The sequence below is a fragment of the Pogoniulus pusillus genome, chromosome 26 (assembly GCF_015220805.1).
Source record: "Pogoniulus pusillus isolate bPogPus1 chromosome 26, bPogPus1.pri, whole genome shotgun sequence".
Taxonomy (NCBI): domain Eukaryota; kingdom Metazoa; phylum Chordata; class Aves; order Piciformes; family Lybiidae; genus Pogoniulus; species Pogoniulus pusillus.
This window is the reverse complement of record NC_087289.1, coordinates 10,596,305-10,611,845: the sequence shown is the minus strand read 5'-3', so window position 1 is coordinate 10,611,845 and position 15,541 is coordinate 10,596,305. Positions and strand designations below refer to the sequence as shown.

The window sequence follows — 15,541 nt, the reverse complement described above, 5'->3', positions numbered from 1 at the left end:
AGATTCAACAAAAGCAGGATACGGAGTCATAGCTGCATCCTGGTCAGATATGCAGTAACATATTAACCATAGACTCATGGAATGGTTTGGGCTAGAAGAGACATTAAAGATCATCTAGTTCCAACTTCCATATGCTGAGCACAGATACCTCCTGCTAGACCAGGCTGCTCAAGGCCCCATCCAACCTGGCTTTGAACACTTTCAAGTTTGGAGCCTCCACAACTCCTATGGGGAATCTGCTCCAGTGTCTCACCGCTCTAGTGGCTTTGTACAAGTCCAGGTAGATGATGCCAACTGCTCTTCCCTTGTCCATCAACACTGCTGTTCCATCATAGAAGACCACCAAATTTGTCAGGTATAATTTGCCCACAGTCAAGCCATGCTGGTTAACACCAATCTCCTTCTCAATTTTCATATGACTTAGCAGAGTTTCCAGGCAAATTTATCTGCCAATTCCCTCAGGAACTGCATCTACATCTGGTCAGGTACCATGGACCTGTGCACCTTCAGATCCTTAAGGTGGTCTCAAACCTGATCTTCCCTTAGAGCAGGTGGCTTTTAATTGTTCCAATTCCTGCTTTTACCTTCTGTAACTTGGGCAAAGTGGCTTTTAATTGTTCCAATTCCTGCTTTTACCTTCTGTAACTTGGGCAAAGTGGTTTGAGCCCTTGCTGGTGAAAACTGAGGCAAAAGAGTTGAGCACCTCAGCCTTCTCTTTACCTCAGGTGACCAGTTCCCCTGTTTCCTTCTGGAGTGAGATCACATCTTCCCTAGTCTCCATTTTATCACTGACATCCTGTTCTTGTTGCCATTGATATCCATGCCTGGATTCAAACCGATCTGGGCTTTAGCTGTCCCGATCTGATTTCTGGTTGTTCTGGCTACCTGTCTTATCTGGCTGCTTGTCTACTCTGGCTGTTTGTCTACTTCTTAAGACAACAATTGATTACATTTTGATACTGCTACTTTCTGGACAGGCTTCACCCCTATTGTCTTGTATTGCAAAGAGAATTTAAAGAAAAAAACAGGGAGTAATTGGGTGTTCTCTTGAGACCTTTATTCATACTGGGAAGTCTTGCCCAAGGTGGGGATTCTCCTAACAAAGAGCTTTCACCAGAAATTTCTGCTGCATGAATTCTCTTTAAACTAAAAAAAAAAAAGAGGATGCTTATCCTCAGAGACATCTTTGAAGACCTGCCTTCTAGGAGAAAAATAAGGTCTTGATGCCCAAGGATGAGGCCTATGACATTGTGACTCCTCTGACCTTGGGATAAAAAGGCAGCTACTGCAAGCAGATCAGCCTGTTGTGGATATAGCTTACCTGCTATTGATAAATACCCAGCACTAACCACCAGAGCAAAGATAGGATGGCCTTTCATTGCAAAAAGGAGCTGGAGAGCATGAGTAAATCATGTGTCCTTGCCTCTGCTTAGAATTTTGGGATGATACCCCCACTTTTTGCTTTTCTCTGTACTCAAGGAAGGAGTCATCCCTTATGCCACTCTATTTATAAAGGAAGTTTAATTGCTGAGTGCTAAAGAAAAAGTAAAGCAAAGTGACTGCTCAGACTGGCTTCAAAGCAGGATGTGTTATACCCAATACATGTGGCAAGTTTAACTCTCAGCTATTAGAGCAGCACTTTGCAAGTCTGGAATACCCCCCAGTACTTCTGCTTTTCTGTCCTCAAGTGTTTCCCACCATTTTCTAGCTCTAAATCTGAATGAAATTATTGCAAGCAGCACTAGTGTGTTGCAGTAGCAAGTGGAAAAAATCCATCATAGTGTTTCTTTAATGCCCTTGGTATCCTTCAGGAAATGTGTATGCAGAAATTTGTGTGTAGTAAGGTTTCCCTCTCCTTAAAAATCAGCAAACCATTGAGATCTGTAAATGTGCACATCATGCTGTGAATCCTGTGGTGGGTTTTGTTCACCTATATAATATGAGCAGTCTACTACACCCTTCTGGCCACTATTTCTCCTGTTACATAGCATCATCTGCCATTGACACAGGACTGCTGCAGCAGGAGAAAAGTAAGCTTGGTATGTACAAAGCAGTAGAAACTGCCTTAGTGAAATCTCTTGATAGAATAACCACTTATCAGTGCTGGTAAGCTTAACTGGAATATGAGTAACTGAAGGTTTGCTGATATATATATATATATATATAATATACATATCTTTAAGGCAAATAACCTTTCTATCATGTGTGTATGTATTTCTGATATGTACTGCTGGGTAGATGAGGTCTATGGCATTTCCCCACCAGCAGCAGACGATACTGTGCAGAGACCAGACTGTGACATTCTTCCTCAAATGCCTCTTGTATTATGACACACAAGTGTCCCTTTGATGTAAATGGGACTGGCTGTTCTACACGATGAAGAAGGTGCAATAGAAAATGCTTTTTCAATCTGCCTTTTTAATCTTTAACTTCACATCTTCCCAACAGTGGTATGTGTATAAATCACATCCTTAACACTGGGCTGTGTAGCTGCAAGCCCGAGGTGGCATAATTCACTAATACAAAGTTTTGCTATGGCTTAATATGCTCTGCTTTAGCACTGAGATTTTTTTTATCAGAAAAAATCTGATTAGGAGAAGAATTTTTGATTGTATGTTTGCCTTTGCCAATGAAGAAAAGGGCAGAAAGGAAAGTTTGTTCTGTTAAACCCCAAATAGATTCTATTATCATCTTCAAGTTGTAGAACTAGAGTTTGTGTCTGAAGTTGGTCTTGCAGAAGTTTTTGATTCACTTTATGTGTGATGGAAGTGTAGTGGAATCATATTTCTAGCTTGAAGAAAAATTTGGAATACCTTCAATGAAGTAAAGGTGGCCAAATCTCTGCCAGGACCATAAAGAGCTTTTTATCACCAGTAGCAGTGCAGTTCCAGCTCTGTGCCTATCAGGTATAATTGGCTTTGTCATTTGCTCCTTGGGTCAGAGCTTCTGTCTTGCCTGGATCATTCCATGCTATGAAAACTTCCAGCAAAGTGAAAATGTTTCCACAAATAATGGATGTGGAATTGGAAGCTGTTTGTTCTAACCCAGAGATAATTTCTTCTGTCTTGGGACTTTGCTCTTCTTCATTAAAGCTTCCACACTGACCCTGTGGTGACTGGTTATAACCCTACAGGACCATAGTTAAGACCTATTTTCCCATTCTTGCTGCTGCTGGAGGTGGCACTAGGGTAAAGCTCACCCTAACCATGAGTCAAGCTTGCTGCTGTCTTTAGGGAAGCTGGGATTTCACCCTATATCTTTGAGAACTCTCTTCTGTTTCAGCAAGAATATCTAAATATATGAGGTGAGGTCTACAGCTGGTAGCAAATACTACTGTGTAGGAGCAGTGTAAATTCATACAGCTACTGGGCACTGACTTGAGTGGTCCTAGCACACCACTCTGCTCTCATCTCTTATGTGATGACTTTGTTTACTTATCCCTATTTGGGCATGGCAGATATCAAATACATCTGCCTGAATCCTGTGCTCCTTTTCCTCTATATTTATTTACACAATAAGGAAGTTATTTGGAATCCAAAAGGTACCTGATCTCAAAGTTTTTTCTCTTCTTGATACTCTGTGTCATATCCAATGAGAACTGTGGGGTCAAACATGCTTTTTCTTTTTTCAGAAATGAGTTTTTCTGAAGCTTTCAGAAAGACCAGGGTTTTACTCTTTAGCCACTATCCAACCCATAGTCAGTTCGTACTTCCAGCTTCTCAAATGTTCACATGCAATGCACACAGTAGTAACAGATACTTCCTTTTCCCAGAGATGCCACTACTGTTAGCCTGCACATCAATAACTTGGGCTTTTTGTCATCCAAAGCCAATAGCACATGGTTTGAGGAAAGAACTGGAAAGAAGCAGCTGCTTGTTCCCTTGGGGTTGTATGCCCTCAGCCTGCTCCACCTGCCTCACTCTGATGCAGATGCCTAATGAGAGTCTGTTTTGGTGATGCTCTAAGCACCTTTACCTCTCACTAAGCATGTGAGTTCGAGCACTTATGTCATTTCAGTAGCTGCTTTCTGAGAGGAAAGAAGATACAGCTTCCCCAAGTATCTAGCTAATGTTTCTTCCTTGCTAGAGGTTGCTAAGTAGCAGTTTTTGCCAACCTCCTATCTGGTCTCAAAACCTAAGAATATAAATCCTGTGATTTGCTAAGACACCTGTGACGAGGAAATGGCTGATTCCTTCAACATACAGAAAACTAAGAACTGTTATTGCTAGGGAAAAAACTGTTAACATTAGCATTGACAGTCTGGAGAGGAGAGGCTTCTTCCACTTATTTTCAGGAGAATAATTCAAGAATTGCATTAAAACAGTCTAGTCTACATGCAAATTTGATTTTTGACCTTTTGTGCTAATCAAAAGCCACAGTGCTAAAAAGCTGTGTACATTATTGCAGAAAGTATGGAGCAGAATTAACTAATATACTTTCAACATGGTTGTAACAGATTTGAAGGTTATTTCACATACTTCACTACACAGGGATCAGAATCTAAATAACTAGAAATGCTTCAAACAGCAATTATTAACTCTTGAAGGAGATTCTGGTGGTATGTGTAGTATACTTTGGGTGTTAATACACAGCGAGTCATTTTGGTGGTTATGTGAAGTAGGGATTTAAGCCATAAAGATCTGAGAAAATTGCATGCAAAGTGATGTTAACTAAACTGGGTACACTGTTAAATAATTAGAACTCTTTTTTAAAGTGTCTAAAATCCATTAGAACTCTACCTAATGCAATTCACCGAGCACTTCTGGATAGGGAATTAGCATGTACAGCATCAGTTACCCACCAAAAAGCAAGCATCATTCACACATGCACAGACTTCTGCCACCATACACAGTGCACACCAGAAACTGAGCTTTATACTCACAGTTAACTTGGTGCTTCTTCTAAAATCCATTGCTGACATGACCTTTTGCCCAATGATTTCCCAATATTGCTCTGCTTCCTTGTCCATGAGAGTATTGAAAGACGCATTCCGGTCTATGAAATGAAACCACAAAGCCATATCCAGTGTTTATTCAGATGTGTTTTCCATAATGCACCTAGCAAGATGATGGGTAAACTGGAGGGGGAGAGAGGATGATAGGGAGAGCTGTCTGGACAATCCAGGCTGCTGGCACAGAGAAATGGGACTTGAGAACCCTCCAGTCCCCTTGTTTAGCAAGGATCATGAAGGACACCTCTGAGCTATGCCAGGTAATATCCAAGTTGGAGTACCTGAAAGTATTGACAGTTTTCTGGTTGTCCACCTTTCCACGAGTTTTCCAACAGTTTTGCATCTGAAACCCAAGGTCAGAAAGTATGGCCTGGGAGATCGAGATAGCCGCTTAGTTGATTTTGGCAAGAAGTGAAATCCCTGAGGATCTGGAATAGAGAAACAAAAATAATTTCCACTGTCACATGTCTTTTCAGTTGTAAGAGGAGTTACTTCACTTGAAGAAAAATAAAGGAGGAAATCTAAGAAGGCGTGAAATGTAATCTAGAAAGCTTGCCAAAACAAAGGTGCCTAAACCAACCCATCCAGCTCTAAGTGGGTTCTGAAATTCCAGACTTTGCATCCTTTTATATTAATCTCTTAAATTTCACAGATATATGAGACAAAACATGTTCCTTCTGTTTATGCCTTTTCCAATGCTGATCATCCAAAGGATCAATAACACATTTCAGTAATAGAACATCCTGATCTTTTAACTGCAAAGGAAGCTGGTTCATTGTTCCCTGAATCGGTGAAGTTCGAGTTCCTACAGATTTGTGCCACACACAAATCACCACCACAACCCCAGGCTTCCCGTGTGTCTTTTCTGATCCACTCAGCTGGCATCTGACAGCCTATACTGTGCCTTGTCCAGAGCCTGCGACTGCTGCTGCCAAAAAACCTGTGTATCAGCTGAGCCGGTCTGCCCTGACCTCAGCGAGGGCAGATGCTCAGAACAATTGCCTACACCACCTTTTCTTAGGGAACCAGACCAGTCCTTTCCTCCCTCTTGCAAAAAATAAACCTAGATTGAATGTCAGTGTCACTTTTCACACAGGAGTGCTCTGTTTTCGGTGTTCTGCTTTTAAGATGCCAGGCTGTGTGATCACAGTGACAAATGGAGAACCCCGCTCAGAGCTCTCCCAACTTACCCCTATATAAATCAAAGAAAGTGGACCTGATATTTCCCTTGCAGGATATTCTGCCCCTGATGGAGTCTCAGTTTTGCAACAAACTGCATTGTACACTTGGATTTACATGTGTATCTGCTGCTTTTCCTTGACATTAAGGAAAACTCTGAAATCAATTCAGTCCTTGCACTCTAGCGGAACTTGGGCTGGAATTGGCCAGATGATTGTCACAGAATAGGAAGGCTGTTTAAAAGAGTGGTTGTTTAAAAGGTGGTGAGATGCCTGGTCTCTCACACCCACTGCTAAAACAGGCTTAGCTTGTATTTTTAATTTCACCTATGTGAGATGCGGGCCTGCAGGTTGAATGTTCAGTGGTACCACACCAACTATGTGCTAAACTTGTCCCATGTGAAGGTTTTTTCTAGTGGGCAGTGTGATTTTAAGGTCATATCTGAATAGATAAGTCAAGTAATTCTTAATGCTTTGGTTGAGTTCACCTAACACTGACAACAGTTGTCTCAGCATCAAGTCTAGGAAAGAGAGCCACATGTGCTCGGAGAGTTTCCAGGACAGAAAGTAGGTCAGGTGGAAGCAGTCCCAACTGCATAAGCCCTCTTGTAGCACTACACTCTCAGATGCCGGATAACCATACTGTTTTCTCTTGGGTACCTGTCCCATTTCATTCTAGAAACTTCAATGATCCCAGAACTTGCTTTATTCAATCTGTTTCATAATTGGCTGAGGTATCATAGGACTGGGTTGCTTTACCCCTACTCCTTCCTTGCCTTCTTCCTTTCCCTTACTAGGAGGAGTAATAAAGTGACTGGTAATACTTTCAGAGCCATTCAGTAATTTATGAACACAAACTGAGTTTTAGTGCAAAACATGCCCCCTTTGCTGCTTATGTGCTCCTGAAAGTCTCACCCTTGTTGTAAATTGAGGGGTTTATGAGAATGGATTTATCTTTTTAAAGATCAGATTCAGGGAGTGTTATTTTATGCTCCTTTTAATGCCACTACTTTTGTCCCAGAACATTCTCCACAGTCACCTAAGCAAGTAAATGGTAGAAAGGGATCTTGCAACTTGTGTGGCAAACAAGTCCCTATTTTCCCCCTTCAAACAATTCCAAAGCTACTGCCAGAAACACAATACATGGGTAATCTGCAACTTGCAAATCATGACCTAGTTTCTAAAGCAACTCAAAAATTAACAAAACAAGTTTATTTGTGTTCAATATTTGCACAGTTTGGGGGGAAATGCTTGGTTTTCTAATACCTATTTGTGTTTTTCAAAGAGGCTTTTTTCTCTCTTCTGAGGTGTATCCTTTTGGAAGTCTTATTTATCTTCAGAATGAGCTCAGTGGAGGTCTAACAACTAAGCCATCATCTCAGTCCTGAGTATGTAACTCTTACAGGGAGTGGGTGGCACCTCAGTCTTTTAGACCACCCTGCTGGCAGGGGCAGTGAGAGGTGAGGTGCACATCTAGTTTGTGTGATGAAGATAGAGGCTTTCCAGAACTGGACTGGAAAAATGCATTTTCCCCTTCATGTTTCTCAATTACGAACTCAAAGCCAGGTGTTACCAGGGTCAACTATGTTCCAAGTCACCAAATTAATGATAGCAAGAAATGCCTTTTATCCCCCTGCCTCTCTTTTGCCTAAATATCATGCCTATTTCTCTTGAAACACAGCTGCAGCCGCCAGACTTTCAGCCTCTGTTGGCTCTAGGAGATGCTGTGTGAATTCATGCTACCAGATGACACCAGGCTCTGCAAAGCCCTGGTTCACTCTGGATCCCACTTGTCTTTAATGGGCTAAAGGGAACCTAGCTACCTACTCCTGTCCTTGCAGCTGAGATGCTCTCAAAGGTGGTAGTCCATCCATTAGTGCTTGTAGAGGGGAGGCTATTTTGGGGAAAGAAGGCTGTCCTGCAGAGATGACCATTGGTGACTGACTGAAATCCAGAGAGATCACCAGGAACTTGGCTCTCACTGTCACCACAATACAATGTAAATGTACCTTTGAACAATAAGCTTAGTTGCAATAATGAAATTCAACAATGGAACATAGGGCTTCATGGATTAAAAAAATCATCTTACAGCATGAAGTCTGTACTTCACCTAAGTACTGAACTGATTACCTAACTCATGTACACTTACACAGCACATCTCAGAAGTTAACTACCCATCCTCCAGAAATTTAGAAATGCCTGCAGCTCAAGCTCCAGACTCTTTCAAACTCTTTGTAAGTCAGCCACAGCCACACACAGCATACATTGATTATGGGTACGTGAGATCTGCTGTTACCTGTATAGTGGTACTGCAAGTATTCAGGGTTCTTTTCAGCAAATTTAAGCTGCATCTTGCTTGTTGTACTGTAATCCTTTTCTTCTGCCTCAAATGGTGTGTACATAACTGCAAAAGACGACTGGGTAGCAATGGCTTCTTCAATCATAGTCTAAAAAAGGCAAAGAAATCATACATTTCATGGCACTTAATGGCTAGTTTAAGAAAAAAATGCTTTCACAGATGATATTTTCTCTTTAATAATTGCACAGTCATGCAAAGATAACATATTTTGGTCTTGAATATTAATTAGAGGGGAATTTAAATTAGTTCCAGAAAACACTGCCTATCTATACTCAGAAAATCCATTTAATGGAGAAAAAACATTTGTAAACAAATTTTAGTGCAGCAAGCCTATGTCTTCAATGAGGAGCAAAGTATTAGACAAATCGTCTTTCAGATGAAAAGAAAGAAATGATTCCATGCTCTCTGAAGGTCACATCTTTCTTATGAGGGTTTTATTCAGTCCCTGGGAGCTGGTTAAACAATACTAAGCATTCATATTACCCCTTGGGTTGGCATGAATCAGACACTATGCCTGTACGGAATATTAGTCTTAAAATATTGCATTTAAACCCCATTTGCATTAAGAGTAAAATTCACTCCTGTGCAGAGGGCAACACGAAGCTTATGAACCTTGTCATCCCTTAAAAATGACTCAAATGATGCATTGCACTGGTTTTATGTGGAGAGGTGGATTTCACACTCAGTGGACCCCAATGAACTGCTGCTGGGACTGCCAGGATGAGCTACCAGCCTGGAAAGAGTCTTGCTAGGTACTCTTATCAATCAGAGCAAAGTGAGGTTGAGCTCATTTTCTCCTGGGTTGGGGTCTGGGTAAGACTATATTCAGCACTGTTCAGCTACATCTGTTGCTAATAGAGACTTGTCTCCTTGACGAGGGCCCTCCTTTTGAGGGGACCGAAAGGCTTCGCTGCTCTATCTTGGCAAACATGTAAACATGGTTAATAGTGGCAACACCAGCACTAACTTAACAGAGGGAGTCAGAAAGACACCAGAGGAGAAGATACATGTTTTTTAACAGGGTGTATCAACCTCCCAGATCATGTTATACATTGAAGCAACTCAGAGAAGGCATCATTATGAGAGTAGCTTGGGGTTTTATTGACAAGTCCTCACTTTTGTTCTCCACTCTATTCTCCACCTAAGCAAAATTATACAAGACACACTGCGCCTCTGTGGGCTGCTTGTTTAGCTGACATCTGCTCCCACCAACCTGGCACCGAGGGCTGAGAGTGCCAATTTGTTAAGTATCTATGTCCTTCTCTGTAATGGCTTTAGACAACAGGTCCTCTGACACAGTCTTATGGCAGTTTATTTCCATTCCGATTACTGGTATGGGGTGTGCAGAAATAGCAGAAAAAGGCTGTAATTGTTTTGAGCAGCTACTGGGATAAGTTGCCATGCATGCACCCTGAGTGCTCTCACACTGAGTGCTCTGCCTGGATGTTGAGGGTAACACTGGGGGTTTGCTTGTCTTATAGATTATCTATCCAGCCCATTAGCCTGCATTTACTGGAACAGGAGCAGTCTGGAGTGGCCAGCATTTAGCCCTGGGTAATTAACAAGCTTCAAACGTGTGCAATAGTATCATGACCACCTGGGGCAGTGATAACATTTCCCACTGGTGAGGAGGAGTTCCAGCTTTCCATGGGTACAGCTGTGTCATCCATCACTAGTGCCACAGATCTGGAGGTATCAGACCAGAAAACAGGAAGTATGTCCTACTGCCAAGAGATCAGGGGTCTGTGAATGGATGTGCTCCTGTTGCCCGCTGTGGGAATACTTACTGGCCTACACTGATTTAGAGGAAAGTGATTCTTGGATTTCATATTTCTATGGACATTAATTATTTAGTTGTCCAGGGCCCTTAGAGGATGAGAAGTAACAACACAATAGTACCAGTCTAGCTTTCCAAGTGGAGTGAGACAGTGAGATGAAAACAGAAATGGTTGGACCAGCTCATGCCAGGCTCTTTATTCTGCCTGCAAAGTTCACTTTTGCTTTTTTATCATCCTCAAGAACAGTTCAAAGTCATCCCTATAATATCTCTGCATTGCCACGTACCCATGGCTACTCTGCACAGCATGCAAATAGTGACTAGCTCAGAGGGCAATAACGGCAAAATGTCAGACAACAGGGAAAAGAATAGATCCGTAGTTTCTGGTCAATACTGCTCCTGGAGGTATTATTATTACCCAAGAGCATTTTTTCCCCCCAAGGTACTGACCCTGAACATTGATGCTATTTGTTTTATTATCCTCTTGGATTTTTATGGGGTAAAGCCTTTAAGGATATAAAAGTTCAGCCCATAAAACTTTGGAGGAGAAAACTTTATACGATTAAATCCCTAAAGATTTTTCTGCTTAAGCCTTTATGCACTCAAGTCCACTCCTGTGGATGAATATATGGCAATGTGTGCAGGAAACAGTGGTGCCTACAAAACATGTGCCATGCTACCCAAGATAAAGTCACACTATGGAAAGGAATGTGAGGGCTCCAATGGACTTGCAAGAGAGGTCTTGCAGAGAGGAAGAGACAACTTTTCCCCTTTTTCTTTTCTCCATTTGCAAGTGTTTTGGTGTCTTTCTATCTGAAGGATCCTTTCTGCAATGTCTTCTGAGATACATCAGGAAGGATGTTGCTGTTCTAGCCTTGCAGTTGAATAATGTCAGGCTCTTTCATGTGTATAGGGGTCGATGATAAACTGGTAAAGATGATAAAGAAAAGTGTTTGTTTTTTTCTTCATATCTTGCATGTGAGCTCTGCAGTGATGTCTCATCACATGGTGCTACACTCAAGCCTGCAACTCCAGCAGAGCTAGAAAAAGTGAAGTCTTCATGATGACTTTAAACTACCAGATAGAGCTTCTCTAGCAACATACAATAATGTAAGGACTATGACTGACAAGAGTCCATTGAATATGCTGCTTTACCCCAGCAGCAGACAAAAGCTTCAGCAAAGATGCAAGAATTTGCTCAACAAGATGCTGCAGAGTAACCTGATGATAGGGAAGATTTCTTTTTGTAGTTCTGGAACTGACTCATGCTCTGCTATGTCAGGAGGTTTATATCCCTCTTTTGGAAGCGTGGGGTATCAGAGCAAGTCTACAGAGAAACCATCTGGAGACAAAGTGTCTAGAGAATTGATATTGTCAGCGCTTCTATTAAAACACCAATTAATTCCTTCAGCACACACATGCGCTCCCAAGGTTTGAGGGATGCACACTGCTATCACCGCAATTAGAAAGCCAAAAGACATTCCTAAATGATAAACTTTGTTGTGATCATGGGTTTCAACATGTATTTGACCCAACACCACATACTCCTCATCTCTGAGCACCTTGGCTCTGCAATATCCCTACCTCCTACCATACCTAGTAATGGTACACTTCACAGAACTTTTACTAGAAGTTAAACTTCAGCCTAAGCAATCTTACATTGTCCCTTCAACACCCACTAAAGTTCTGTTAAGAGCTCATAAAATGAATAGGTAGATGCACAAGAAACAAAACTCTCCCTTGCCAACTTTTGATGGCAAATGATATAACGACTTCAATATTTTTATGAAGCTCTTGCCATTTTGCCTGCTTAGAGCAGCCAGAGAAGAAAAATGGCACTGTAGCAAAAAAAATTCTTCATAACTGTGACAGTAGCTTTCTCTGCTACAGTCCCTAACCTTAATCCTCTTCAACTACAGAAAGGTTTAATTTGGAAAATCCAATTATCTTGACATCTAGAATTAGCCAAAAATTTAGATATCTTTCTAGTGCCTTATCTTGCAGCTGCAGTGCACGCTCAACCACTGTCTCATTTACAGTACAGCAGGAATTGATGCTTCTATTGATGACTTTTATTAATGCAATAGTATCAGTCAGGGTAAAGCCATTAGCCTCTTCTATGAACTGCTTCCACTCCTAGGCTGGTAGTCAGAATTATCGGTGCACCACAGTGCAACCTATGGGCTTTTCTCTGTATCTTTCCAGCCACAAAGAAATATCTGGCAGTTCTTAAGTCTGTTGCTGTTGTGATATGAATATCTTCTCACCAGTATGATCTTCTTATATAACTTTTATTTTCATTCTCTTCTGTGGGAAAAATAAGTAGACAGAATGCCAGTGTATATCCTTTCCTCAATATGTTTATAGTGTGAATATATCATGTATTATACAATAGATGGGAACTTTCTGCTTATCTGCCATGTAGTGTCTCCCCATTAATGTAGGTCACATCAAAGATCAGCTTATTTAGGTTCTTAGGTGATTCATGTATTTAAGTTTCTGGGAGTTATTTTGTAGGCAGTGTATTTTGAAAGCGGATTTGCAGAGCACCACAGCGATAGATCCGTGTTTTCTGCTGACTTCTGAAAGGCAGAGGCAGAAGGACTGCAGATTGGCTACCTTAGGCTTCAAGGTCTGTTTGATACTCTAATAAGTATCTCTTTATATTTTGGGGGAAAATAAATCCATGCTTTATACACTTCCGAACAGATCAGTATTAATTAAAGTAAACTCTCAGAAGACAGAAAGCATGGAGAAGGCTGGAGACTGCTCTTGAAACTCTCTGTCCGTGATGCCAACAGGTGGGAAAGCAGAGACTGAACACAAATGTGGAAATGCAGTTCTAGACCAGGGGAGCTCTCTGCCCACGAGCCCATTCTCCAGTCTCACAAGTTCATGTGCACAGAGTGCCAACAGGCATCCTCAACTCCTGTGTCCCGTGCTGCTAGCTGAGAGTCTTGCCTCTTCATCTCAGCTCATGCTAAACGAGAAGGATTTCAGTGCTGCTTTGCTATGGTGGAGTGACTCTGAGGCTGTGTTTGCTTTGCAAGGCTGATCCGGAGCACTGACAAGGTGAGACTGTGATTTGTTGCCATCACTATCAACCATGCGTATCCGCATTAGGCAGGAGCTCTGGCTCCAAGCATCCCTACGGAAGCGACTTCTGGCATGGGCCACCTACCCCTGCGCCAACTAGGGCCTTGAGACTCACTGAGGCACTGCAGCGTGAGCAGAGCTGGTCCAGCAGAGCGAGTCGGGCTCCCTTGGACAGCCAGTGTGAGCGTTGTGCCGTGCTGTGCCGTGCCGGCAGGCGCTCAGCTGCCCGACTAGCCATGGTGCTGACACGCTTCCTTGGTGTGAGATCAGAGGCGGACATCGATTTGCAACGGGGCAGTGGGAGTAGTGGATGCAAACGCTGAAGAACCACTCCTGGAAACAAGTCAGTTATCCTCTACATGAAGCTATTGGTCAAGCACACAGCTTTGAACCAGTTTTGTTAATATTGTCCCTTTCTTAAGGATAAGAGAACTTTTCTTGGTGAAACACAGAGAGATGAGATGCCATCCAGAGGGGCCTGGACAAGCTTGAGAAGCAGGTCCACGTGAACAAGGATCAGCAAGTGCTGATCCTGAACCCGCATCAGGACAATCCTCAATATTGGTATAGGCTGGGAATGGAACAATGTGATTGAGAGCAGTCCTGTGAACAAAGATTTAGGACTACTGGGATATAAAAAGCTGGACATGAGCCAACAAAGAGCACTTGAAACCCAGAAAGTCAACTGTATCCTGAGCTGCAGTAAAAGAAACGTGGCCAGTATCTCAAGGGAGGTGCTTCTGCCCCTCTGCTCTGCTTCTGTATTCTATGAAATACTTTAATTGAAACAAGGCAATTCACAGGGACTGCTCTGAGCAGTCTGAGCCCTTCCAGTGCTGGGAGAAGTCTTTGGCCACTACTAGTTCTCAGCAGGTCAGCTTCTCATGGCTCGTGCTGTGTCAGGAATGGGTCACAGTTTAAACAGCAGGGCTTTTTTTTTGTGTGTGTAAAAGGGGATTAAAAACTGTGCTCAGCCTGGGCTCAGAGAGCCATCTTAACTCTAAGAGGCAGAGCTAAAGGTTGAGCATCACTGAGCACTTTACATGAATGTAGTGAGAATCCACAGGCCAACACCTGAAGGCTTATCCATTTGATGATTCAGGCAGGTGCTTAAGAGACAGGGAGTGACCCTGACAAGGAAATACTCCTGGAACAAAAGTGGGATGCTTACTATAGGGGGTTTCTAGGATTTTAGCCCAGAAAGGTAGAAACTGACTTCAGTCTGTTGGCCCTTCCCAGCACTGAGCTTAACATCTTTTGGGAACTTGACTTGAATGTGAAGAGATGAGTCAGACAGCCAGAGGTGGTGACTAATGTGGTTAGCCTGTAAAATGGACAGCACTGTTCAAACGGGCAGTGAAAATTCATGCCTGAGTCATTGAAATAGCAAACTACTTTATGTGGCTGAAAGGCTGCTAATTTAGTAGAAGACAAGTTGACTGCATATAGAGATGTCTGAAAGAGATTTTTGTGTGATGTCCTCTGTAGTTTTTCAAGAGCAGATGTGCAGATGGAAAGCCACATAACCAGTAATGATCCTGGGAAGAGCACAAAGTCCTGCCTGTAGCTTCATTTCCCTGAAGAAAAGAGAAGGTATACAAAGAAAGGGAAGATGATAATGAACATGTAACTTCTTGAGGACCTTTGTAACTTGAGGGAACAATAAGGGCCTGGGAACAGCAAAAAAAAAAAAAAAAAAGGCTGGATTTCTACACTGATTTCTCAGGTTTCTTTTGTAAATCTTAAAGCTCTGCTTTGCAATCCAGTAAAAGGCAGGATGAATTGACAATTCTACTTGTGGATTACTTTGAGCTACCCTGTAGGTTTTTTATATGGTTTGGAGCTTTGAGGGACAAGTTGTTCCTGTTAAACATCTTTGAAACATGATTTATGGGTCTCTCTCAACAGTTAAAACCCTAATTGGATTGGCATTTTGCTTTATATTGGGATTTCAACAGCTACCAACTACAGCAAGGTATGTGTTCCCTACTGCAGTCAGCTGGTATTAAAGAAATCCATCTTTCCTGAAATTAGACACAATTAATCTGTTTTAATAATTGTGACATTTAAACTAACAACTTCTCTTAGCATGTAAATATGATTCAAGTAACGATTATTCTACCACAAATGATCTGGTACCAGAAAAAGCAGAAATAGGTGGAAAATGTGTGTAGGTAGAC

General features: G+C 42.0%; 1 protein-coding gene across 1 annotated transcript in view; it reads right to left on the bottom strand.

Annotated features, from left to right (window-relative positions):
- Positions 1–15,541, bottom strand: part of SPATA16 (spermatogenesis associated 16) — an 83,852-nt gene that overhangs the window by 21,832 nt on the left and 46,479 nt on the right. Inside the window, exons 6-8 of the mRNA XM_064164792.1 lie at positions 8,426–8,576; positions 5,233–5,379; positions 4,883–4,995 (exon numbers count right to left, since the gene is read on the bottom strand). Coding sequence (XP_064020862.1) covers positions 4,883–4,995; positions 5,233–5,379; positions 8,426–8,576 — 411 coding nt within the window. The remainder of the gene's footprint in view (positions 1–4,882; positions 4,996–5,232; positions 5,380–8,425; positions 8,577–15,541) is intronic.